Source organism: Giraffa tippelskirchi, chromosome 4 (genome assembly GCF_054371585.1).
Source record: "Giraffa tippelskirchi isolate mGirTip1 chromosome 4, T2T-mGirTip1v1.2.pri, whole genome shotgun sequence".
In the NCBI taxonomy this organism is placed as follows: Eukaryota; Metazoa; Chordata; class Mammalia; order Artiodactyla; family Giraffidae; genus Giraffa; species Giraffa tippelskirchi.
The window spans coordinates 53,588,520-53,613,499 of record NC_137278.1 but is presented as its reverse complement, the minus strand read 5'-3'; the positions used below and the strand labels follow the sequence as shown (position 1 = coordinate 53,613,499).

General features: G+C 41.7%; 1 protein-coding gene and 1 non-coding gene across 4 annotated transcripts in view; both read right to left on the bottom strand.

Moving 5' to 3' along the window:
- Positions 1-8,719: 8,719 nt before the first annotated feature.
- Positions 8,720-24,980, bottom strand: part of KCMF1 (potassium channel modulatory factor 1) — a 79,411-nt gene continuing 63,150 nt past the window's right edge. For 2 of the 3 annotated variants that reach the window (XM_081596924.1, XM_081596926.1), the window contains exons 4-7: positions 21,040-21,141; positions 17,287-17,461; positions 15,023-15,305; positions 8,720-10,831 (exon numbers count right to left, since the gene is read on the bottom strand). In XM_081596924.1, the coding sequence (XP_081453050.1) occupies positions 10,570-10,831; positions 15,023-15,305; positions 17,287-17,461; positions 21,040-21,141 (822 nt within the window). In that variant the 3' untranslated portion in view covers positions 8,720-10,569. Of the gene's footprint in view, positions 10,832-15,022; positions 15,306-17,286; positions 17,473-21,039; positions 21,142-24,980 lie in introns of all 3 variants that reach the window. The other variant, XM_081596925.1, reaches the window with a different exon arrangement.
- On the bottom strand, positions 17,044-17,116 carry TRNAE-CUC (transfer RNA glutamic acid (anticodon CUC)). The gene has a single exon. It is a non-coding gene; the product is annotated as a tRNA-Glu (tRNA).

The following is a 24,980-nucleotide window of genomic DNA, read 5'->3' as shown; positions in this document are numbered from 1 at the left end:
AATAAAGATGTATTTGAGCCTAGTTATAATGATTTTAAAACTCACAGTCCAAAACTGTGATCACTTTTGTACTAACCTAATATATGTGTGTTTAGGTATGTGCATGTGTGCATATGTGTACGTGTATATGTGTGTGTATATATATGTGTGTGTGTGAGGGGGAGTGAGATGGTGACAGGAGTGTTGGGGAAACAATGAAGCAGGGCAGGGACTGGGGGAGTCTGGGGTGTGGGAATCACTGAAGGATCAGGAAAGGTCTCACAGACAAAGAGGAGGAAGTGAGGGAATGCGGACCTCCCAAGAGAAGGAACTATGAATGCAAAGGTCCCCTGAGGACATGGAGGTGGCCAGCAAGTCTGAGGCCAGGGAGTAAAGAGAGCAGCATGGGATGAGCACAGAAGAGTGATGCTAACCACATCTTGCAGGGCCCGGGGGCCACGGCAAGAACTCTGGGAGAGAAGGGTGCCTTGGGGGGGATTTGAGAGGCGAAGGGACCGCATCTTCCCCCCTGGTTCTAACAAGGTGGCCCAGCTGCTGCGTTGAGGACTGATCCTGAGGAGATGGGGATGCTGGTGGTGAGACCACGGCAATGGCCTCGCGGGAGATGGTGGTGGCCTGGGCCCAGGCAGCCGTGGAGATGGTGAGGGAGGGTCAGTTCCTGGGCAAGCTGTGGGATTAGAGTCAGCAGGATTTACAGATGAAATGGCTGTGGAGACACACAGGGTGAAGGCGGAGGCAGAGACTAGAGCAACGCGGCCACAAGCCAAGGAATGCCTGGAGCCCCCAGAAGCTGGGAGAGGCGAGGAAGGGGCCAGAGCACCTCCAGAGGGAGTGTGGTGGCTGACACTGGTTTCAGGAAGAAGTGTGAGACTGTATGTTTCTGGTACTTCAAGCTACTGAGTTTGTGGTATTTTGTTATGGCAGCCTCATGGCACCTCAAGTGCCATGGTAAGCACTTGGAAAAATAAATGGATGTGAAATACAAGGAAACAAAGAGAAGAAAATGATTCCAGCCGATTTTGCCCTAAGCAACTGAAGAGAAAGCAGACTGACGACCTCCCTGGTGGACCAGTGGTTAAGATTCTGAGCTTCTACTGCAGGGTGCACGGGTTCGATCCCTGGTCCGGGAAATAAGATCTCACATACACTGTGTGTGAGAGGGCTCAACACACTGAGTCAATGGACAGGTGGCAGGGTGCTTAGGAGGGTCTTGGTTAATCTTATTCTTTAGACCTGTGGTCACCTGACCGAGAGGGATACCTCCATCCTCTCGCAGACTCTTCAGTTAAAGACTCTTGAGTTTTTGTGGCTTTTACTAGGTCACTGAGCTTCAATGGAGATGGTTGCTAGAATCTCTTCCAAGCGTTAACCAATGTGCTGCCTTTGCAGAGGCTCATGTTTTCCTCTGTCTGGGATATGTGCTCAGGGGAATCTTCATGCTGTTCTCTGTCACCTGACTGATCACCTACATTTATTGAGTGATTATTTTGTGCCAGGCACTGACTGAGCACATTATTTAATAATATTATTAGTTTCATTTAATAGTGAGGAAACTGGCACAGTTTAATGAAGGTTAATTCTCTCAACCAAGCTCACACAGCTAGTGGTGGATCTAGAACTGAAACCCACATCTGTGCTTGTACCCACTGCAGTTTATCTTCTCCCTGTCACTTTTTTTAAAAGCCATACTGTTTATTGCCGTGGTTTGTTATATCCTTTAACTGTATAGTGAAAATGAAAGTGATGTCGCTCAGTCGTGTCAGACTCTTTGCAACACCACGGACCCTATTGTAGCCCACCAGGCTCCTCCATCCATGGAATTTTCTAGGCAAGAGTACTGGAGTGGGTTGCCATTTCCTTCTCCACTCCCTGTCATTTTTAAGGTGTGTTTCCATGGGAACTCCTGCATTCAGAGGGCAATCGGACTTTTCCAACTCTGAACTTTAATCCTACAGGTCCATTCTCCAGGTTTAAACTTCACTTTTAACTTAACTCCCTTTCAAGCCCCACCCACTGTTCTTGATTTGAAAGGATGCATCTTTTAATCCATGCGGTGAATTTCAAGTTCTAGCCTTTGATTAAGGAACACCATCATCTCCCCACACCCTCGAGGTTAGCAACATCATTAATCCAAGGAATCCCCCCAAATTTCAGACTCTTGACCAATGATTGCCAAGGACTTGTCTTCTAGTCCAGTCATGATTTGGGTACTTTTTTCCCTTTGGCCATATCACGCAGCTTGTGGGATCTTAGTTCCCTGATCAGGGATGGAACCTGGACCCCCACAATGAAAGCACTGTGTCCTAACCACTGGACTGCCAAGGAATTCCCTGACTTGGGTACTTTTGAGGTGGGAGAGAGAAAATTCAGGTCATGAACTGAACCCTAGTTTCTTCTCTTTTAAAAAAGTATTTATTTATTTTTGGCTGTGCTGGGTCTTTGTTGCTGTGCATGGGCTTTCTCTAGTTGTGGAGAGTAGAGGCTACTCTTTCATTGCAATGCACAGGCATCTCATTGCATGGCTTCTCTTGTTGAGGTGCACAGGCTTCAGCATGTGGCCTTAGTAGTTGTGGCTTGTGGGCTTTGGTTGCTCCAAGGCATGTGGAATCTTCCTGAACCAGGGATCAAACCCATGTCCCCTGCATTGGCAGACAGATTCTTATGCACTGTACCACCAGGAGAGTCCTGAACCCTAATCCCCTGAACATTCATATACATTCTTATTGTTCATTGCAATCTTTCCAACACTTTTTGTTTCCACCAATCTTATTCCATTCTTTTTCTTAACTACCATCTGTTATGGCAGTTAAAGAATTTATAAACATCTAAAAGCTGAAAGTGAAAAGTATCCAACTCTTTGCGACCCCATGGACTGTATAGTCCATGGAATTCTCCAGGCCAGAATATCAGAGTGGGTCGCCTTTGCCTTCTCCAGCAGATCTTCCCAACTGAGGGATCAAACCGAGGTCTCCTGCATTGCAGGAGGTTTCTTTACCAACTGAGCCACAAGGGAAGCCCTCTAAAAGCTGAGCATTTTCAAAATACTTCATCGAAACTGCCCTAAATTCTAAGTGAAATGCTCTATAACAATGTCTACCTTATAACAGCATAGTAAGGTGTGAAAAGTAATCTTTGTCGCAACTTTTAACAAATCTTAGCCAATCCTTGGGTGCCTGGAAGGCAATTTGAGATTGGGCAGGGTGAAAAGAATGTCTGGCACCATGGTCACTGGACAAACACCTAGAAATCTATGCAGTGGGTTATGGTTTAATCAGATGGGCCTGTTTGGTGCTCTGTAGCCTGGTGTGCTGCAGTCCATGGGGTTCCAAAAAGTAGGACACAACTGAGTGACTGAACAACAAACAACCATAGAATGGTGAGCACTTGGAAAAAACACTACAAAGAATCAAAAGACTCATTGAAATATACTGAAGGTGTTCTTAAAAGATACACTCCATCTTCCCTCCCAGAGACCCTCCTACCCCTGCCAATAGTCTCAACCCCTAGAACCCTAGGCTAAAGTGAAAGGCTCTTGTTCAGGGAGATGCCAAAATTTTATGATTTTCACCAATCACTTTCAATTCAGTTTTATTCATTGGAGGCTGAACATCATGTGGCTGTTCAAAAAGGGAAAAGCCAACAGCAACCAAAAGGCCAACAGGGGACCTCCCTGTTGGTCCAGTGGTTAAGAATCCATCTGCCAATGCAGGGGACATGGGTTTGACCCTTGATCTGGGAGGACCCTAAATGCTGCAAAGCAACTAAGCCTGTGTACCGTGACTACTAAGCCTGCGTGCTGCAACTACTGATGCCCATGCGTCTAGAGTCCGTGCTCTGCAATGAGAAGCCACTGCAATGACAAGCCTGTACACTGCAAGGAAGAGTAGCCCCCACTCACTGCAACAGAGAAAGCCCTTGCTCAGCAACGAAAATCCAGCACAGCCAAAAATAAGTAAATATATATATATATATATATATATAAAGCCAATAGGGAGTTTGAAGGGGGAAAAATTGATGAGGAGCAAGCTTTGAACCTTCTCTCTGGTGGTGGGACTTGTGCTCTGCAGATAAAGTTCTGGGGTCTCCTCCCCAGTTCTGTCTCTGTAGTCTCACTTGTCCTGTGAGGCTGTGAGTAGGTAACTATTCCAAGGTCTTTGTCTGGACTGAGCAGAGGCCCCACCTTCCCCTCTCTGGCTCAGCAGTCTTCATGGTCATCCCAAGTGCCATCAGGAATGGGTCTTAGGCTAACTTGGGTGGGTCCTTGAAAATTCTGCAGGCAAATGGAGCTAAAGCCTCAGGTGTCACTGGAAACACTAACAAAACACACACACAGATGGAAGACAGAGGCGATAGGAGAGGAAGCAGAGAGGGCCAAGAATAAGAGATCCATTGGGGCATTTTAAACTACAAAAGTTCCCTATAGAACAGTTAAGACACTGATGCCACAATGTCTGTTGTTGAGCATTACTTGAAGATGGAAGCAACACACCCGCTGAAGCTCCACCATGAATGAAATGGGAAGTTTGTTTATATATATATATGTAACCCAAAATGTATTCAAATCAGAACACAGATAAGCTGGGTGACCAAGTGATGATGTTATAAAAGATAATCCATGTAAGGATTCAGTGTAAATTAGTCTGGGAGCATGTTACAATGTAATTTACTTAAAAACTTTAATTCAGAGTTGTCAGTGAACACGGTCACTGCCATTCATTTGGGTCCATTCAAGCTCTTTTGCGATGCAGCAAACTTTCATTAGCATGCTGTATATCCCAAAATGTTTTTATTGGTGAAACTAGTGTCCTGTTGGGGCTTCCCAGGTGGCATTAATGGTAAAGAACTACAATCCATATGGTCGCAAAAGAGTCGTGCTTGGCTAGAACAGCTTATGTGACTAGGGTGTATAAAATCTATGAAATCTTCAACTCAAAGAAAGCATGGCTGAGGCCTGCTTCCTAGTTGGTCTGGCACACTTGCTGATTTAGGAGTACTGCAAAATCTTAAGAATATTGCTGCTTCTACCTCAAGTGTTTATATCTCTTATATTTGCAAGCAGAAGATCTAAAAGGAGGGAGCTGGGACTTCATCCAAGCTTACAGAATAGGATGTCCCAACTGTTTTTGTGCAGCTTTGCTATCAAAGGGCTTCCCTGGTGACTCAGACAGTAAAGAATCTGCCTGCAATGCAGGAGACCGGGTTCGATCCCTGGGTTGGGAAGATCCCTTGGAGAAGGGAATGACAACCCACTCCAGTATTCTTGCCTGGAGAATTCCAAGGACAGAGGAGTCTGGTGAGCTACAGTTCACGGGGTCTCTAAGCGTCAGACAGGACTGAAGTGACCAACACTTTTGCTTTCAAATGCAGACTAATATTTCATGTCTAAAGCAGGATTCTAAACACACTCACTCCAGTCTGACAACAAGATTTCAAGGAGTAGCTCACTCACCAGATCAGACTGGTCACATTTTCTACCAAATGCAACAGGCTTGGTGACCTTTGAAAACACTCCCAAGTAGAAGTCTCTTCTAGGATCATTTCTGAAGAATCCTCTTATAGGGGGAACGTCTGTAAAAACTACAAGTTGTAAATTATGCTTAGGTTTAGACCAAAGCTCTGGACTCACTGAGAGCTCAGTAAGCATGTATGAATGAGAAGACAGGGGTGATGGTGGTTTATGGAGACAGAGCAGGCCACACCCACTGTCTGCAAAGCCGAAGTACTAGGTTCCTGGTGGTCCGTAAGGGATCAGTGAATTCTTCAGACTAGAACTCATCAGTCTAGGCCTGAGGAAAGCAACTCTAGGAGGTGTGTGCACACTTGGACCACAGGGCTTCAGGTCAGACACACACATTCAACTTTTGTGCACAATCTGTACACCAAAAACAGCTAACCAGGGATACAAAATCATACTCAAGGGTTTCTTTTTTCGAATCATCTTTTTTACTTCTGCTGTGAAGTTCTACTGACTTTATGAGACCTGAAACCTTGAGGAGAGCATTGTTCTTTGTAATTTGAGGAGGCTAGCCAAGGCACTACCCACTTGATGGCAACTAAGATGTCATGTTCTGGACCAGCCTCTCTGAGATGAATAATCTCTCATATTTGAATCTGCTAACCAAGTTATCAAGGCTTGCTGTAGGGTTCCTTAAAGAAGGAACTTCCCAAGCTCATGTATTTATTTATAGAACAATTACTTGACAAAGACGGGTTGAAAATTAGAGTACAAATCAGAAACAAAGACAAAGCATTGCTTAGGCATGGTTGAGGTCAATGGGCACAAGGAATTAGATTTTTATACTATTCTGAGAAACAAAGTCATCTAAATTTGGCTTTGGGATACTGGCATGAACTTAAGGCCATGTTTAAAAGCCAAAGAATCTCATAACATTGTTACAAATGACCGGCAAGTCTGCAAACTGCTGCTCCATCTTATGTTCCAACTTCAACCTCTCCCCACCTCAGCCTGGGCCAGGGGCTTCAGTTAACCATGTCTCAGGGAGAGTGCTATTTTGGGTTTTTAAGTGCCCAGTGGCACTTCAAAAAGAGCATGGAGGAAGTTCCTTGGCGGTTCAGTGGTTAGGTCTCACCGCTTTCACTGCCGGAGCCCAGGTTCAATCCCTGGTTGGGGAACTAAGATCCTGCAAGCCGCATGGCAAAGGTTCCCCGATCCCCTGCCCTCTGAAAATAAATAAAGAGCATGGAAAAGCATGACCCTTGTGCCAGAATTAACACCAACTTTAGCATATAATTCTGGGAAAGTTTCAAACCTGGTACTTTACTTATTGCACATGAAATCAATTTTGCATGTACCTCCCAAACTGTGTCTGCAAATAAGGGAGACATGGCAGCTCTCTCATACATTAAACCCTGATGTTGGGCTTTTTACTACAGATACACTTGTTAAACAGCTTCTAGCACCCACTCCTGTTACACTTGGATAGTTTTTTTACCCATTACTGTGCTAACCATATGAGACTCCAGCTACAGTAAACTTACCTGTTTTATCGGACACTTTCAGTGGCTGGGACTTCATTCAGAAGAACCCCTTTCGCCAACCACTTCCTCCCACTATCTTTCCTCTTGACCACCTTTCCTTATATAGCCTTAAAAAGAGTTATGAGATTTTGAAGTGTGTAAGGCTCCCAAGAGCCATGGAATAAAACACACAAGTAAAGTGGCTCACTTGCTATGAGGGGCCATCGAGAGAGCTCTGTAAATTCCTTACTTTTAACTATGGCCCACAGACCAGAAAGAGGCTTATTATAAAATCTTTTTGTATGTCACTGAAAATTCAAGTATCAAGAGGGAAAAAACTGGAGGGAGGATAATGGAACGGATGGATTTTTGTATTGCTTCTGTTAGTCTAGTAATCAAACCTGCTTTCCTAAACTACATTTCTTTGTGGGTCATTCATAGGGAAAGGGGCCTTCTCTTATATTGCCTGAGTCTAATTATACATGAAATAAGAATCTACTACATAACCTAGGCTTCAACTCTATGGTTTAAAAAGAAAATAAACAAAAGACCGATACAATCTAAATACAAATCCAAATATTTCACTGTAACCAATCATAGAACTCATATCTTATGACCATGGCCATAAAAAAAATAGGCATTTCTATTTGTTCAAGAGAGCTTTAGTATTTTAGAAAACTAAATGAATGAAAACCACCTGAGGACATCATGAGGTAGATTCTACAATTTCAGTCAAATTTCAAAATTCTGTTGTTCTCTGTGATTAAATATCCAGGAGTGGGAAGCCCACGAACCCCTACCCACAGTTACAATTTAACAGGAATTACTTCTGGATTCTTAAAACACAGTATATTCTAGTCCATATATTACACAGAAATAGAAACAAATATAGTTTCAACATCCCCTGCAGGTCTTCCTCTTCACTAGTTTTTTTGGGGGGATGGGGGAGGAAAGGTGTTCTATATGAGTCATGATATTAAATTTCTACCAGAATATCTTGAGCAGAAAGATTTAAATTATTTCCATACAGGAAGTAAAGTACTGCAGAACACTTACAAACTCATACGCTAGACAACTCACTCAAAACTCAACCAAACCAAAACCTTTCAAAACTCAGGATCTAGTTCTTAGAAACCTGAAGCCATAGCCAAGATAAACAATGGTATATTGATTTTCTCTCCTCTACATCACAGTCTTCGCAATTATTTTTATTCAGTAATTCCAATAATACGATGTTAATTAAGAAACTAAAGAAAAGGACACAAGAATTTGAAGGGCTTAAATATATTTTTTATATTGATATCTGTGTCTTTCTACCCTAATACATTATTATTGATTACATACAGGATGAGGTGAGGTATTTGTAAAATATCTGGTAAAAAATAATATACAGTATTCTGTATGAGATGGAATTTTATGAACCTTTAGGTCTTCTGAAGTGTCAAATTGATCGTCTAAGTTAAATTAAACTGCCCTGACTAGACTTAACAGTTGTTCCCTCAAACCATGTTTAAAAAAAGGAAGGATCTTACATTTTCCCAGAATTTGTGCAGAAAAGGGAAAGCACATAATTGACAATTTCTATTTCTCACATCCAAAGTAATGCATTCATACAAAATCAGGACCTCCAAAGTCAAGCATGAAGAGAACAAAAAACAAAAACAAAAAACTAGGTTAGAGATATATAATCTCTGAATAATGGTTAGGCTAGTTCACCAACACCAAAGAAATCCAAGTGGCCAACAGTCTTGAAAATGCTTTATTGAAATGTGTGACGTATGTGCAGAAGATGTGTGTGAAAAGACCACAGCTTGAAAACTGGTTTTGGAAACGTCTTAACAACCGATTAAAAAAAAAAAATCCTACTGTACTGGACTTCTAGTATAACCAGAAGCCTATGTAAAATTTTCCTTTTAAAACATTTTCCATCACAGAGACTAAAGAAAACAAAGCTAGGGTTATCTGGAAATTGTTGGAGGCTGAAGTTTCAGAGGAGGAGAAGCCACAGGGTTTTTTTTGCTTTTTTTTTTTTAAGAAATGTGGGGTGACATCTTTTTTGGTTACATCTGAATGAGCATGGACGTCACAGTTCTCAGGAGAACACCGGAGGGTGCTCGAGTCTGTATGCTTGTTGAAGAAACAGAGAAACACAGATGGGAGGAGAGAGGGGAGACGGAGGGAAGGGCTTGGAGGAGAGAAAGCACTGGAACAAGACATGATTAGGTTAAGTCTAGTTATAAATTTATCAGAAGCTGTGCGCACCTTTTTTAAAAGTCCTAAATTTACATTCCAAAAACTGCCCCCCCCAACCCCCAAACCCACTGTCCCTGCCTTGGAGCTATTGTGAAAGTCTATGCACAAAAACTGGAACAGAAAATAAAAAATATCCCGGCCCCTTCAAACCCCAAAACAAACCCAAAAAAGCTGTACATTTTTTTTTTTACACATAGGATTAATAATATAGGCATATAGGTGGCATGATTCAATTAAAAGGCTTTACTTTGTATGCTTGAAAAAAAACCCAATAAATAAAAAGGTGCTAAAGTTAGCATTAAGAATTTGGTTGTAATACATTGACAAAGTCTGGGAAGGCAAATCCTCAAAGCTCCCCTGATACTGATCTGTCTCAGCAAAACTATGAAGCAAATACATAAATAACGCAACATATGATTGAGAAGGTGAGATTTTCAAAAACAAAGACAACATAATCCAAGTTAACTTTGTTGAACAGTGAATAAATGAAATTCATCTACACCTGAATAGAACATATTTAACAATTGAAAAAAATTTTCAACAACCACAAAAAGAACTTTTTAAACAAAGAGAACAGGACTTGTTTTCAGGACACACAGACGCCTGCAGCAGATTCCCACAGCAGCTGTACTGGTGTATCTTCTATGGATGAGTTAGACAGGCTGAGCTCCACACGCAAGATGACTGACAGGGCGACGGGACAGTCACACAGGGCGGAGCGACACTGGCTACGACCCCAGGTTCCACTGCAGAGCTGGCTTGTGCGTAGGAGGCACACAAAGAAAGGTGATTCAGGCAGACATTATTCAAAAGCTACTTCGTCAAGGAACTCTTTTGCCTGGTAACCATTGAATAATGTTTGGGAAAGCTTTGGGCTTTTATGTTTGTTTTAAGTTTTACTCCTTGTATTTAAATTTCTTAAATAACAAGGTCACTAAAACTCATGCACGCTGCAAAAAACCTCATGCAGTAGTTAAGGTAAACCATCCAAGCAGTTTTTATTCATTAATATTCATAAATACACACAGCAGCTTCATTAGAGATTTCCATTTTCCTCTTCAGTTTGAATGTGGAGTATTACGAGAGCCTTCTGCATGTCAGGGTGCAGGAAGCAGAGATCCCCCCTGCACTGCTACCTACATTTACCTGCTAGAAGTAAAAATTAGTTAAGTGGAAATGATTATCATATATATTTTTCTCTCTTCCTTTTTGAATGTACACAATGTAACAAGAGTGACAGACCTGAAATTACAATCACCAAACAAACCCAAGATAGTTGTTGTCCACTTTCATTGGCAAATACAGCACAGAGGACATTGTCTGCGAATTGGGATGTCATCAAAGAGGAGGTGGTGGAGGCTCATTTCCTTTATTACTCTCTTTTAAATTTAGGTTTTCTAAAGCAACATCTAAAGGCATAATATCTACACAGCCCATAGCACCAAAATCTGCCATTTCCCCCCGTTCATCCTCGTCTGAGGACGAGCTCTCTTCGCGCACTAAAGTGGACAGAAGGAGCTCTTGGACAAAGAGGCTGCGGTCTGCGCGCTCACTTTCCATGGACTGGCGCTCTGTTTCAGACATTTTAGGATCATTCAACCTGCGTAAATTAAAAAGAAAAGATCTCATTGGTAAAAAGTCAAGGAACAATGGCATGGTCAGTTTCTACAATGTCCTATGTTATGTGAGCTCCACAGAGTCTAAGACATATTATTGGAACACCTTGCTCTAATTTACCTCCTTAATTATGTGGCTGTGAATTCCCCTCACTTGTAACAATACTGTTACCCTGAGGTGCAAATCTATGCTTCAATTAGATTCAATGAGAAAAAACACATTTGGACTTTTCATACTCCCTACAGAGAAAATCGGGGTGAAAAACCTCCTAGGAAAACAAAATTTCTAACAGATTAGATGCTCGGGGAAGTAGTAATTTCCTTAACCAGAATGTCACCAGTTGGTAGTAAAAAGAGGAAAAGTAGCAACATTGGTCCTAAAAACAAAATCTATAGCGATTAGAATAGTCAACTGAAAATAAATCCTAGTTCTCTTGGCCTTTCTCTATTATTTCTACCTAATTCTTCTGAAATAAAGATAAATCCAGGAGCATGAGAGGGCAAACACACACGTGCAAACACACATGTACAAACACACACGTGCACGAGCATGGATGTGTGCACCTACGCTTCTCCTACGAAGGACCTTGTAACAAGGCTGACCTGAGACTTATAATGGCCCACTATGCTCAACTGACACATATACTTCTGAGACCTGTGTCATGCTGGGAAACCTGGTTCATCAACACGGAGACGGGACAGATATTAGCATGTTCTTATTACTAACCTGTTAAATGACTTATGCAATATCCTGGTTAGTTTCATTGCTAATTCTATTTATCTACATTTTTTAGTGTCCAAGAAAGAAAGGGAAACTGACTGAAGCACTGGGGTAGGAAAAGTATCAAACAGGAAGACGGTAACAGCGAAGGGAGGTCCAACAGGCACGTGTGACCCCCAGGCGTGGCCAGGTGCACTTGGAGCCCATGCCCACCTGCACCCAGCCCCTGTTGTCTGCAGTCCCACCTAGGCTGGAAGGCACGGGGGCATCTCAAAGTAGCAACGGAGGAGATGTGCTGGACACTCACTATGGGCTTTAAGTGTTTTTTGTATGAATGATCTCTTCTAACCCTACAAGTTAGGTTTCATTATTATCAATTTATGGGAAGAAGAAACTGAAGAGGTTAAGTGATGCTCAAAAATCTCACAGCTATCAAGTTCAAACCACTCAACCATTAGATTAATGGCTCAGAAAACAAAAGATCTAAATTTCAGAATTGCAAGAACACAGAAGGATCTGGAAGTAAGTACATTAAATTCACACTGAAAGGAAACAACTGATGACATTTATAATTAAAATCAAATTAAAGCTACAAGAGAGTATATACTGAAAGAGGAGACTGAGCAATAAGCTACATATTCTCAATCAAAACTTTGAAACTGCTAAGAAATGAAGTACATTCCACATTCTTAGTTTTGGAAAAAGCCTTAAAAAGAAAAATAAACTGAAGTCAAACCTATTATCAAGAGAAAAGATGCACAGACAACTATTTACATAGCAAACAGGCAAACTAGAAACATGCAGGCTGAGGCCCCTCAAACCTTTGGAAATCATGTAATTCTAATATTACAGTTTTGATTTTTAAGAAATAACTGAGAATATATTTTACTCCTGAAGGGGCGGGGGAGATAAAAACAGCACTAGGGCTAGATTTCCTGGTGGGCCAATCTTCATCTGGGATCTGGAAGTAATTGCAAAGCTTGTAAGAAGCTTCAGATTGGGGGTGAGCAAAACTAGCTGTTTCCATTGCCAAGAGACTGGAATCTGACACAGGCACTTACACAGTTGGTTTCTGAAAGGTCCACCATTGTTGGATCCCAAAGAAACTGTGTTGCACCATCAATTCCAAGACAATGGGAACAGGAATTTCCCCCAAGTCAAGAGACCAAAGACAAGGCTTGAGCCCCACATGTATCACATTACAGCTGTGGGCCAGTGACAAAGATTTCCACTTGGAAATGTCACAGCCATTCTCCTGGCCTTGAAGATTCTCAGTGTGCACATTAATATATTTGAAGTTGGAAGACGCTCAACAGTAGATAAACTATTTTTTTACTTAAGTGTTGCCCAAGCTTATTCGCCAGGAAAAAAACTTGAACATAAATAACTATTTATATTTCTTAGACTATACAAAGTTCCAGGGAATATTTTGGAGGAAATGCTGCCTTAGATAAACCTTATGAGTCAGAATTTAATGACACAATGAAAGATGTGGAAAGTGGTCTATCAATTGCTAGGTACAATGCAATGCACAGTATCACATGACATTAGGGGGCCTTCCAGAAGCTACCACCAGGATCTAAGGAGAGCACTCAGAGGCCACTGCACTGTTCCCTGTTGCTGGGGTGGGGGTGGTGCAGAATAATTGCACAGAGAAAAGTCCCAGATCAAGCTCACTGAGGCTGGAGCTCCAAAAACAAAATGAAACCAGAGTGGAACAGAGGTGGAAGATGTCTCTTCTGAAGGGCAGTGGGACAGGACACTCATTCCACCCATAGGCCAGTAAACCTGCATCAGACAACACACTGGTAGGGTTCCTTTCAGAGGCCGGTACCCAACCTGGCAAGCTGGAAGCCTGTAGTCTGTCAGTCCCTACTGGTAAGTTATGTGGCAGAAAGACAGATCCACCTGTGGATCTGTGATTGCTCTATGCTGAAGCAACATTTTCTGATAATAATCAGGCATAGTTACTCACTTTGCAGAAATAATCCAGAGGTAAATTTCTCACTTGAAATTTCCTCCTTAGATCCGTAACAAATGATAATAAGTACTGTTAATTGGGCCTTTATTATATGCCAGACATTGAACCAGAGCATACACATACCAGTGCTCCCATTTCATCCTTGAAACAATTCTCACTCAAATGAGGCAAAAGTCAAGGGATATTAAGATAGAACTTAATTATAGTCCGGAGAAGTAAAGTGACTTGCCTAAAGTCCAAACTGGTAAAAGCTAGGGCTCTTGACAGGGGTCCTATTTGCATGAATTGGCAAATATTTTTTATTCTGCATCCACAATATGTTATTTACAACTATACACATGTGCCATTATACTAACAAGAGATGTTTAAAAGCATGAGATAAAAGAAATATACACGGAAATAATGTTTTCTTCATCTGTCACATCTTTCTAACATCTGTCTGTCACATACATTACTTTTTGGAGGTAACTGCTATATTCCACTAATTTTCTTCCTTCTACAGTTTTTACTTTATATTCCTATCTATTTCATTAAAAGTCCAAATTAGAACCAGGCTCATTATCTGCTGACCCTGTGTCTACTCATCACTGGTCTTTCTAAAATTCTTTTATTTTTAAAAGACATAAAATGCCCATGAGGTCTCGGCAGAGGAACATATTCAGTTGCTAATGGTAGCTTTCAGAACAAATGTGAACTCTATTCCATCCAGCAGAGCCATTTACTGTGTGTTTTAAGTATATTTTACACTGTGCTAAACCATTTTTTAAAACAGTTACTTTTGTGTATGCTAACCACAAACATTTAAATTCCACTTCTTTAGAAATTCTCAGAAGAAAACCACACTATAAAATCTTCTCTTGTACTTTGGGATATTTCAGAGCAGACTGAAACTGGCTATAAAAAGAAAGCAATGTTAATTATGACAGTAACTATACCTAATATGTCCCATATATGTAATGACACTGTGTTTACGTTTTATGGGCAATGTGGGAAAGGAAATTCCTATCAGATGATGACATATTGTTAGAACAAGGTTATCAGCATTCATAGCTGATCTAAGTGAAAGTTGCTCAGTTGTGTCTGACTCTTTGCGACCACATGGACTGTAAAGCCTGCCGGGCTCCTCTGTCCGTGGAATTCTCCAGGCAAGAATACTGGAGTGGGTTGCCATTTCCTTCTCCAGGGGATGTTCCCAACCCAGGAATCAAACCAGGGTCTCCTGCATTGCAGACGGATTCTTTACCAGCTGGGCTATCACCATTAGTTCTACTTGGGAAGCCCAGTTGATCTAAAGTAAACAATTATTTTTCTTATTTTTGAGGCAATACTGAATACAGAATTTGATTAGATTTCTGTGAGTTTTAAAGGTTTGAGCAAAGGTCGAGAACACACATAAGGACAAAAAAGCAAAGGTCATCTCAGACTGCAGTGCTAACAAAGTACTTCTCCAAGTCACATTAATGAATGAATTACCTTGTTAAAAGAAACTGGGAGTTCTGGATCGTTTGCTGACTACTTTCTGTGTTAGCTGTGTTGGTTGTTGCTGTGGATTGCGTGATTGTAGTGGTGACACTGCTTGTGTTAGTGCGCCGGGTTGCGTTGCGTGCGGTCTCCAGTTGTTGCCGTGCCGCCTGGGCATGCTGCCGTTCGAGCTGCAACTGCATCTGCAATTGTTGTAACTGAGAAGCGGAAGGGCCAGAGGAGTTCAGCTGTCCTCCTGCAGAACGTCTCACTCCCGATAACTGAGACAAAAGCTCTGTCAGAGGAAATGAAGACATTAATGTCCACTGCAGTAGGAGGAAAACAAAATGCTACCATCATCCTTTTACCAGACGAACATTCAAAGCGATCATCAACGAGAAGGTAACCTGGGGCAACATACAGTCTCAGCTTGGAGCTTACTACCTTTCAGGATGCCTTCTGGAGGTGGGAGTTGCATGAGGGAAATGCAAACATACGTATGACTATTAGCTCACATATAATTCTTTCTAAGTAAAACACAGCAAACTGGTTTTTCAGTTGTTTGCATAATGGGCTGATTTAGTTATACTTTCTCCTGGTATTTAGTATTTAAGGTGTTCCATCCACTAGCCCAAGCAAATATAAACCTTCTCAATATGACCTCCATGAAAGCAGGGATCAAGTCTACTGCTCATGGCTTTCCTGGTTCTTAGAACAGTGCCTGACACATAGCAGGCACTCCAATATTGATGTAATGATTGAATGACTCTCAGAATTAAATCTGAGAGAGACTGGCATCATTTCTCACTGTGGTCGCTCTGCCTTCTTTCTCTCGAACCTTCTGGGACTGCTCTCTCAGAGTTGCAGGGCACTGCTGCAGTGACGACTGCTGAGGCTGACTGGCTCTCAACCGCATAGCCAGTTTTATTTAGACTCCTGTTTGCACAAGGCTGTGCTCACTGGGAGCCTGTCAGCTAAGGGAGGTGCAGCACCTGCCTTCTCCCAATGGCTTGTGTGGAGTTGATGGCTGGCTGCCTTTTGGACATTCCCAGGCTGGCAAAGCTCTTCATCATTAAAACTCATTTCCAGGGCAGGTTTCTGCCTTACTGCTCACTGTTGTTTAATCCCTGAGGTTCTTAACACCATTTTTTCATATAGTCCATTACTAACATAATTTTCACTGACAGAAAAAAACTGATTAGAGAAAATGTCTCAATTTTGAATTTTGCCCCCAGAAATCACTTAATGTTTAGAGCCTGCTACCAAAGACAGCAGGTAAATATATTCCTTTTGGATGAAGCAGTGTTTTTTAAAATCCTCCAAACTCAAGTTTTTCTGGGGCTTCTTGTACATTCAAATGCCCAAAGCACATTTGGAATTAGATTTTACCCTGAATATCTCATAACTTAGAGAAGATTCTATGAGTAATACTGTTCCTACTTTTGGTGACAGATTTACACTCAGCACGTTTCAGGTACAAATCCCACTGTGTGCATACATTTTGGTCTTGCACAGGCTCCTGGACTCTTACTGCCTGCCCGTGCTGGGTCTTAGGCTACAACAACTTCTGACATTTTGACTGTCAAACCTTGTGCTATTCTGCCGGTTGCCCATGCATTCGATCCAGGTACAAATTACATGTTCAAATGATTTTTTTTAAGTAAGACTTTCCCAAGCTATTAGAACATGAATGTTTCATAACAATATAATTCTCAAACTAAGACAAGTACAAAACATTCCTACTTGACTTCATTCCATGAGAAGAGTTTATTTCTTTAGTCTTGTCAATTAGTTTTCTTATCTGTGTGCTTATGAAGGAGGCTGAACCACAGAATTCTGGAGGTCTTTCAACTCTAAAATCTTCTATGCTTTTCTTGGGTTTCATTGGAGGTCACAAATAGAACACAGATGTTCCTTATCATTTTAAACCTCTAAGTACTTAAAGAAATGCCAGAATAATATGAACTACTTTACATGGTCTACTCGACCTTTAGTATCTTTATTTTTTTGCTATGTGGCTTGCAGGATCTTGGTTTCCTGACTAGGGATCGAACCTGCGCCCTCAGCAGTGAGAGTACCGAGTCCTAACCACTGGACCACCAGGGAATTCCTCATACAGTCTACTTTAAACATATTTTACACTTACAGAATTTCAGAGAATTCTGTCAAGGAACAAGGAGTATGATGAGAGACTGAGAACATAAATCCTACTCCCCAAATTTAAAGGGAGCCCCCCATACCCAGCCATTTCCTTTAAGGATGTGAAACTAACTTACCAGCTATAGGATCCATGGCTTCCCTATTGCTTGGAGAATATGAACTCTGAGAAGAAGAAAGTCCACCAGTAGAACTGCTAGTAAAGTGCATGTTTGATCTGCGTGCACGAGGACCTCCTAACCCCCGGCCAGGGTGAAACATTCTACGTACATGTCGGACACCGCTCGACTCATCATAACTCCAAAGTTAAGAAAAGGACTCGGGTATTTCATAGTAAGAATAAAATACATATATAGAAGAAATCACTTGAGCCCTTGCAAGATAAGCATGCAGATTTCCCAAATTGTAAGCATTTTAAAACAGCACATTTAGAATACAAATGGCACAACCATGTCTATGAAGGCTATTAACTCTAAAAATGGACACTGGAATATAAAGCAACATATGTGTATACTGTGTGTGTATATTGTATATGTGTGTGTGTTTTCAAAGAGAAAAAAAAGTTTCTCCAGATGGGAAGAAGTTTCTTCCTAGGTTCCAGCTACAAGGGCCAGAGTTAACATCACCTGACAAGGTGAAAGGTGCCACCTGGTCAGATACCCAGAGGGAAATATTCCCTTACCCATATACATTCATATCACAGTAACCACAAATAATAACCATCAGTTTTTATATTTAGTGAGAGTTATGCTAACATACAGGCTAATCAAATCTCAGTGACCATCTGTAACAAGAAAGGAATAGTACAAATAATTTAAATTCAGGAGTCAAAGATTCCTTTCAGCTATCAGTTTTAATCTGTCAACTTGTTGGTTTTTTCCCAATACTGCTGTTAAGCAGAAAACCAGATGTGAATTTCTTGTGTTAAGTGGACACACAGAGAGTTAACAGCACATTTATCAAGAAGTCAAACCATCTTATACACATGTGTGTGAGTTAAACTGAAGAAAGCCCTGAGGAGCAAACAGCAGCCAAAACTTGTGAAGACAACATTGCGTCTCTACACAGGCAAGTGTGAATGTACAAGGAGGAGGGAGGGGAGGGGGGACCGGGGGAGCCACATGTTATAGCAGAAGAGATTTTCTTTTGAAGCTGCCAATATATAGGAAAAGAATTCTAAAAAGAGGGGATATATGTATAACTGATTTACTTTGTTATTCAGCAGAAACTAATACAACATTGTAAATCAGTTATACACCAATTAAAACAAAAAATTCCCAAAACAAAACAGAAACAAAAAAAGCAGCCAACAGAACAGCTACATAATACAGGCTAACTTCTGTGCTGGATTCCAGTTCAGGAGTCATGTGGGGACGGGGGCGGGGCGGGGGGGCATCCATAATGCACACTCTTTCATGGTATTCATGACATAGGCTTGGGCTCTACAGAAAGTGATGTTGTGATCATCACACTTTATTTGTAAAAGTATAAAACGTACACTTTAGGGATTTCCCTGGTAGTCCAGTGGTTAAGAATCTGCCTTGGAGTGCAGGGGACACAGGTTCAATACCTGGTTGATGAACTAAGATCCCACATGCCTCAGAGCAACTAAGCCCACACCGCAACTACTGAGCCCGACACAACCGGGGTCTCCTGCACTGCAGGCGGATTCTTTTCCAACTGAGCTATCAGGGAAGCCCTGCCAAATAAATAGAAAATTTAAAAAAATAAAAAATAAAATAATAAAAAGTACACTTTAGGAAGAGTTCTATCAAAGTAGCCAAAAAAAAGCCTGGTTACAAAAAGGCGTAGAAACAAGTCACTCTCTCGTGTCAAACAAAATTATCACATAGTGATAATTGAAGAACTTGACAAATTAGTTATATTTCCAGGAAAACTGCTATGACAATACTTTACTTTCTAGAATTTAAAGATAATAGTTGTTAGTAATCTAAAATGCAGCATATGACTTCTCTTATTCTCATATTTTACATAATTTATTTTTTCTTGGTAATGAAAGATTCGTACACATCTACAAAAAATGGATGTGGATGACATGGAACATTCTACTGAATGGATGCTGATTTCACTGGAGGCCCTTGAACCTGCTGGAGAAGTGCAGGATAATGGCATGGTTTTAAAAAATTTTTTGCCTAGCTTCTCCATGAAGATGGAGTGAAGAATGGATCAAGTATAACTCTTCCGGGTATTGTTATAGAATTCTTTTATACAAAATGGGAAGTAACTAACAGGCTAAAAGTATTCTTGGCCCACTTGGATTTTCATGTTCTCCTGGGGGAAACAAAAAATAAGTAAGCACTGCTTTCTTCATTTTGCTTTTAGTGTCCCCTGCACTTAGGAGGTGGCATCCCACTCCAGTACTCTTGCCTGGAAAATCCCATGGACGGAGGAGCCTGGTAGGCTTCAGTCCATGGGCTTGCGAAGAGTCAGACACGACTGAGCCACTTCACTTTCACTTTTCACTTAAATGTATTGGAGGAGAAGGAAATGGCAACCCACTCCAGTGTTCTTGCCTGGAGAATCCCAGGGACGGAGGAGCCCGGTAGGCTGCTGTCTCTGGGGTCGCACAGAGTTGGACACGACTGAAGTGACTTAGCAGCAGCACTTAGGAGGGAGGAAGAGTGGGCTCCTCTGTTCATTCAGTACTTGCCCCAGACTGGCTCAGACCAGGCTGATCTTCTCATTTCTCAGGAAGGTTCCCATAGCTTTATTTTTCCATTAGTTTCCATTTGAAAGTGAAAGTGTTAGTTGTTCAGTCATGGACTCTCTGCTACCTCATGGACTGCAGCCTGCCAGGCTCCTCTGTGAGATTCTCCAGGCAAGAATACTGGAGTGGGCTGCCATTCCCTTCTCCAAGGGATCTTCCTGACCCAGGGATTGAACCCTGGTCTCCTGCATTGCAGGTGGATTCTTTACCATCTGAGTCACCAGGGAAGCTTTCCATTAGTTTCCACTTATCTTCCCCCAAACTCTAAAGGGTCAAATTTCTAATAAGAAAATTACGTTCTGTGATCAAGGGCTGAGAGCTGAAGGACAGGAACACCAAGTCTAAGGTTGTCTTATGATTGCCAGGAGGTAAGCAAAGGTATCAGAATGGAGTCTGGCAAGGAGAAAGGTTGTGATTAGCTCTTGATTGCTTCAGACTGCAATGAACACTTCCTTCCCATGAGCACAGAGCCCTAAGTTAATAGGTGATAGTTTTAGAAAAACAATTCATAACTTGAAACGTGAAGCACCGAGTTTACAAATAAATGTACTCTGGGCCAGTAATCTCTTGGAGAGCATAGAGAATACTGTCAGGAATCATCATGAGACTGGCTTGGGAGGGGAAGCAGAAATGAAAGTGGGAAAGAAATTTAGAACTGGATCTGACCTTATGATGTCCTACTCAGATGGTCAGGAAGCCCCACAGGGCACACCTGCCCATCATCCAGCCTATGAGACTACGGCAACAGAGAACACGGATGGGGAGCAAGTACATCATCCATACAGTTAATGAACTAACGAGATTTTAATTTGGATTAGCATTTTCCGCTTTTGTATGAAAACACCCCCCTGAAGACTTGTAACTTGGTCAAATTGGCTTAAAAAAATAATAAACCTGATGGCAAAGAACTGAAGATAATGAGCAAGTGAATTTCACTTACTGAGCACTTTTCATGTAATGGTCACAGCGTGGAAAAAGAGAAATAAGAAATTGCACCTCAACACTGTATCACTTTTAGGAAAATGTCAAATAAACTAAGATAATTCGGAGGTTAGTTTTTTCCTTGGGGATACTGCCCTTAAAAATCATCACAGTGACAACTGTTACAAACAATTTTTTCCCTTGTTGCATCTCAAAAGGATATTAAATCTCTAGGGGCTCTGTGTTCAAGTGTAAGATGAGCTGCAAAGTCATCCGTGACATGATTAGGATCGCCTCCAGGTAGCGCTGCACATATTGGACAAATCTGAAATGAAAGCAGAGAAAGCAGATTTACTTATCAATGAACACTGATCAGACATCTTTCTGGATGAATATTTTATTGTAATTTTTACCTTGACCAGGTTTTAACCAGGCAAAAATACAGCAGATCCTGAACTAGTGTACAGCGTGGAGGCTGAACAAGAGCCGCAGGCCTGAATGCGGTGACTTTCCACTGAAGCAGACCATTTGTCAGGGTCAGACAGACAGTTCTAAACACACAGGTCAAATCGGAGCTCTGGCAAATTCATCTGCATGGTCTAGCAAAATATTTTCCAGAAGAAAGTTTTCCAGCGTGCCATTTAGTGCACGTTCATGTCTAAGTCCCGACTGACTGGTAAACGCTGAGACATAATCTTCCCTAAAGTAGCCTAGACTTGAAGGCCAATCACCAAACAAGACAGCACAGCTCTTATTAAAAATGCAACTGTACAAACTTAAAGACTCTGAATGTGGTACAGTAAGACAGACAATGACAATTGACAATATGCATATATGCTCTATTAGTTCATGAATGGGACTTCTACCGGGGGAAAGGGGGTAGAGATAATTTTTAGAACTTTATTTCCCAGAGGGATGGGAGGTAGGACAAAAGCTTGAGATCAGAGCAGAGGAGGCTTGAGAGGTTGGGAGTGTGGTTTCTGAAACAGTAGTTTCAACAGAGGTGGTGAAATAGGAGGCAGGAGAAGGGAAGGACAGAAGGAACGTGGACTTTTCAGGGTTGAGGCCCTTTTTCAGAAATCCAACTGGACAGATGTTGGCCTAAAAGTGGGAGTCAAGCCCTGAAGTATGAACTTCAACCTTAAAGAACAGAGCCAAGAAGGAAGGTCTGAGCTAAGAAGCACAACCAAACGGAGCCCCAGGATCTGGACGGTGGAAGGTTTTGGCCTGTGCCCCTCCACGGACAGGAGAGCTGAGGGGAGGATACGAGATTCAACTTTGCCATTCTATGTGTCATATGCCTAAGTTCTTTCACTGGGAGTAAAACCAGGCACCTGATTGACCTTACTGCAGGCTCACAGTAGAGTGGCAAAGGAGAGGCACTGGAGAGGAGGTGGCAGGAGAAAGGTGAGACCTGAAAAGAAAGTACTAGGATATGGGTGGAAGACAAACTAGTCTGATTCCTAGAGCCTGAGCGAACACAAATCCCTGTCTCTAATGACTAGAAATCGAAAGTCCCGGAGACTGTTGTGATCCAGTTCCTCCTAATATGCAAACCACCAGCTGTCCTGATGATCTGCCTCAGGACTCTGAGAAACAGCCTCAAGAAGACCTAAAGATGCTCAGGAAAAAAACACTGAAGCACGGCAGTGTGCAAAAGGAGGAGAGAGGTAACGATGGGATGTACCTCTGAGGCAAAGGAGAGAAAGAAGCAGGCAGACATGCTTATGCTTTTTCCAAAAGATGCCAGAAAGGTGGTCATTTTCTCTGTGTCAGAGAGAAAAGCAACTGGATCTGTTGATGATTATAGATAATCAACTCTCTCCTTACCAGAAAGTTGGCTTTTACTGTGTAGCTTCCTGTGCTGTGTGACACTGTGGGGTAGAGTCTGATATACTTATTTTACTTTTCACATGTTTCTGCCTTGTCTATAGATTGTAAACTCTTTGAGAAATGCAGGACAGTGTGATTTCTTTCTTTGTGGGAACTGTGACCAGATTTGTTAAAAGCAAAAAGATTGACATGGTTTAGACAAGCAAAAACAATATCCAGTTGCACATATAAGATTTTTATCCAAAGAGAAAATAAAGGAAGGCATCTTCCTTCTAAGGTACTTCCCTTTAGATCGGCCTTTGGATAAAATCTACGCATAACCTGAACTGCACAAGGAAGACAGCTACAGAAGTTACAGTCCTCTGATGATGCAAGTAAATGGACTCAGCTGAGTCAAGTCTCCTTGAAAACATGCATTCCTGGAAGGAAGACAGAATGGGGAAGCACAGATACCAAACATACTAGGAATGTCCTAGTAAGACTGACAATCTCCTGCAAACTAGAAAAGCACCCTTGAGTTAGAGATGTAAAACAGAAAGAAAAATCAAGATCCTTCTACATATTACTGTGAATTTTAGTTATGTGACTTAGAATCTTTTAGATTTTACTATAGTGATAAGGCAAGATGAAGGTATACAAACCGCTCCATCCAGAGAGAAATAAAACAAACACTTCCTAGTAATCAGGGGTAAAGAATCACTGGGGTGGAAGGGCCACCTAGCTCGGCAGCCGGCACAGGAGAATCAGGAGACTAGATGAGAACCAAGTGGAAGATGCTGCCACCCTTGGGTCACATGAAGCTAACTCAAATGAGGACCTGGAAGGGAAAATGAAGTGTTGATGGGACCAGAGGCCCAGTCACCTTGCAAGTTTTTACATTTTATACTGAGCAAGCAAACTCATATTTCAGGATAAAAACTTTGGTAACCCAAGGTTGTACTTTCTGAGACAATGCAGCGAACTAGAGGAAGAGGCAAAAACAAGAGTGAAGTGGGGCAAGAGGAACAGAGATGAGGTGAGAATGGAAAGCAGCAGACACCACTGTGCACCCAGGAGCACAAATGCAGCATACCTCTGAGTGCATCTTTACTTCCCCAAGGCAGCACCTAATATTTTTTACAAGACAGGCAAATGCTACACAAAGGATAAGCTACTGACCCTAAAATTATGAGTCTGTCAACACTGATATTTATCATACTTCTACTGCCACATGATACAGAAGTATCTATCACTAGGACAAGAAAAGTCCATTAACTTACATTAACTCAAAATTATGACAACACTGTAAATCAACTATACTTTAATAAAATACAATTTTTAAAAAATCACAACAATTTGCTGACATTAAGGCTGATTGAATTGGCCTAAGTGTTTCCTAAACTTGGCTAAGGATATATCATTCATCTGGAGCATTTGTTAAAAATAGAGTTTCCTAGACCCCTGCCTAGAAAGTGATTCTAGGTTTGAGAATCTCTATTTTGACAAGGATCCCAGTTAGTTTATAATTAGAAAGCTTGGTAAACACTGCTTAAATATACAATGGTATTGCAAAATAATACTTACCCTGTTGTGTGAAACACCAAATGTTGTCCCCTGCTACCCCCCCACCTCCTTATTCACAATCGTCCTTGATATTCTCAGTCTGCTTTCCCTCAAGTCTTCCCCCTCCGCTTCATCCTGCCACTGAGAGTCACCATCAGTCCTGCTTTTTATCTGCAGCACCTGTGGGAGTCTTTACCAATGTGCTGAGGTAAGACCCCATGCCAAAAACATAACGGAGTTTCCATTTTTCCATATGGTCCCAGTACATGATGGCCAGCAAGCAACCAGTCAGTGCAGATCCTTAACATGGGTGGTCACCTGTGTAACCAGTGTCTAGAACACACCTCCTGAAGTCACTAGGTAAAATGCTATAAGTCACTACTGAACTTACAAGACCTTTTTCCCTATGACAGGTTATGTGCATAAAAAAAAATATAAAATCAGCTTGCTTTTAAGCCAGCCCCCACTACAATTAGCAACCAGTCTAAAGCAAGTTTGGATTTCCCCCAGCCTCTTTCTTGAACTAGAACACCCCCTCCAGATGGTGTTCTCTGTCTGGCTCTGTTCAGTGCTTTAAAACAAGAGAGGAAGAGTTAAGTTCCCATGATGTGGCAAGTTCTCTTCCTCTCTCCCTCCCCTTTTTTGGATAGACTTCACAATATGTTTTTTGCCCATTTTGTTTACTGCTACAGAAAAATGCACTTTAAAAAAATGCTTATGATCCAGCAGTCTGGAACCTAGACTGCAGCATTAGAGAAACTGGTCTTTCACCAAATCACTCAGCACCCG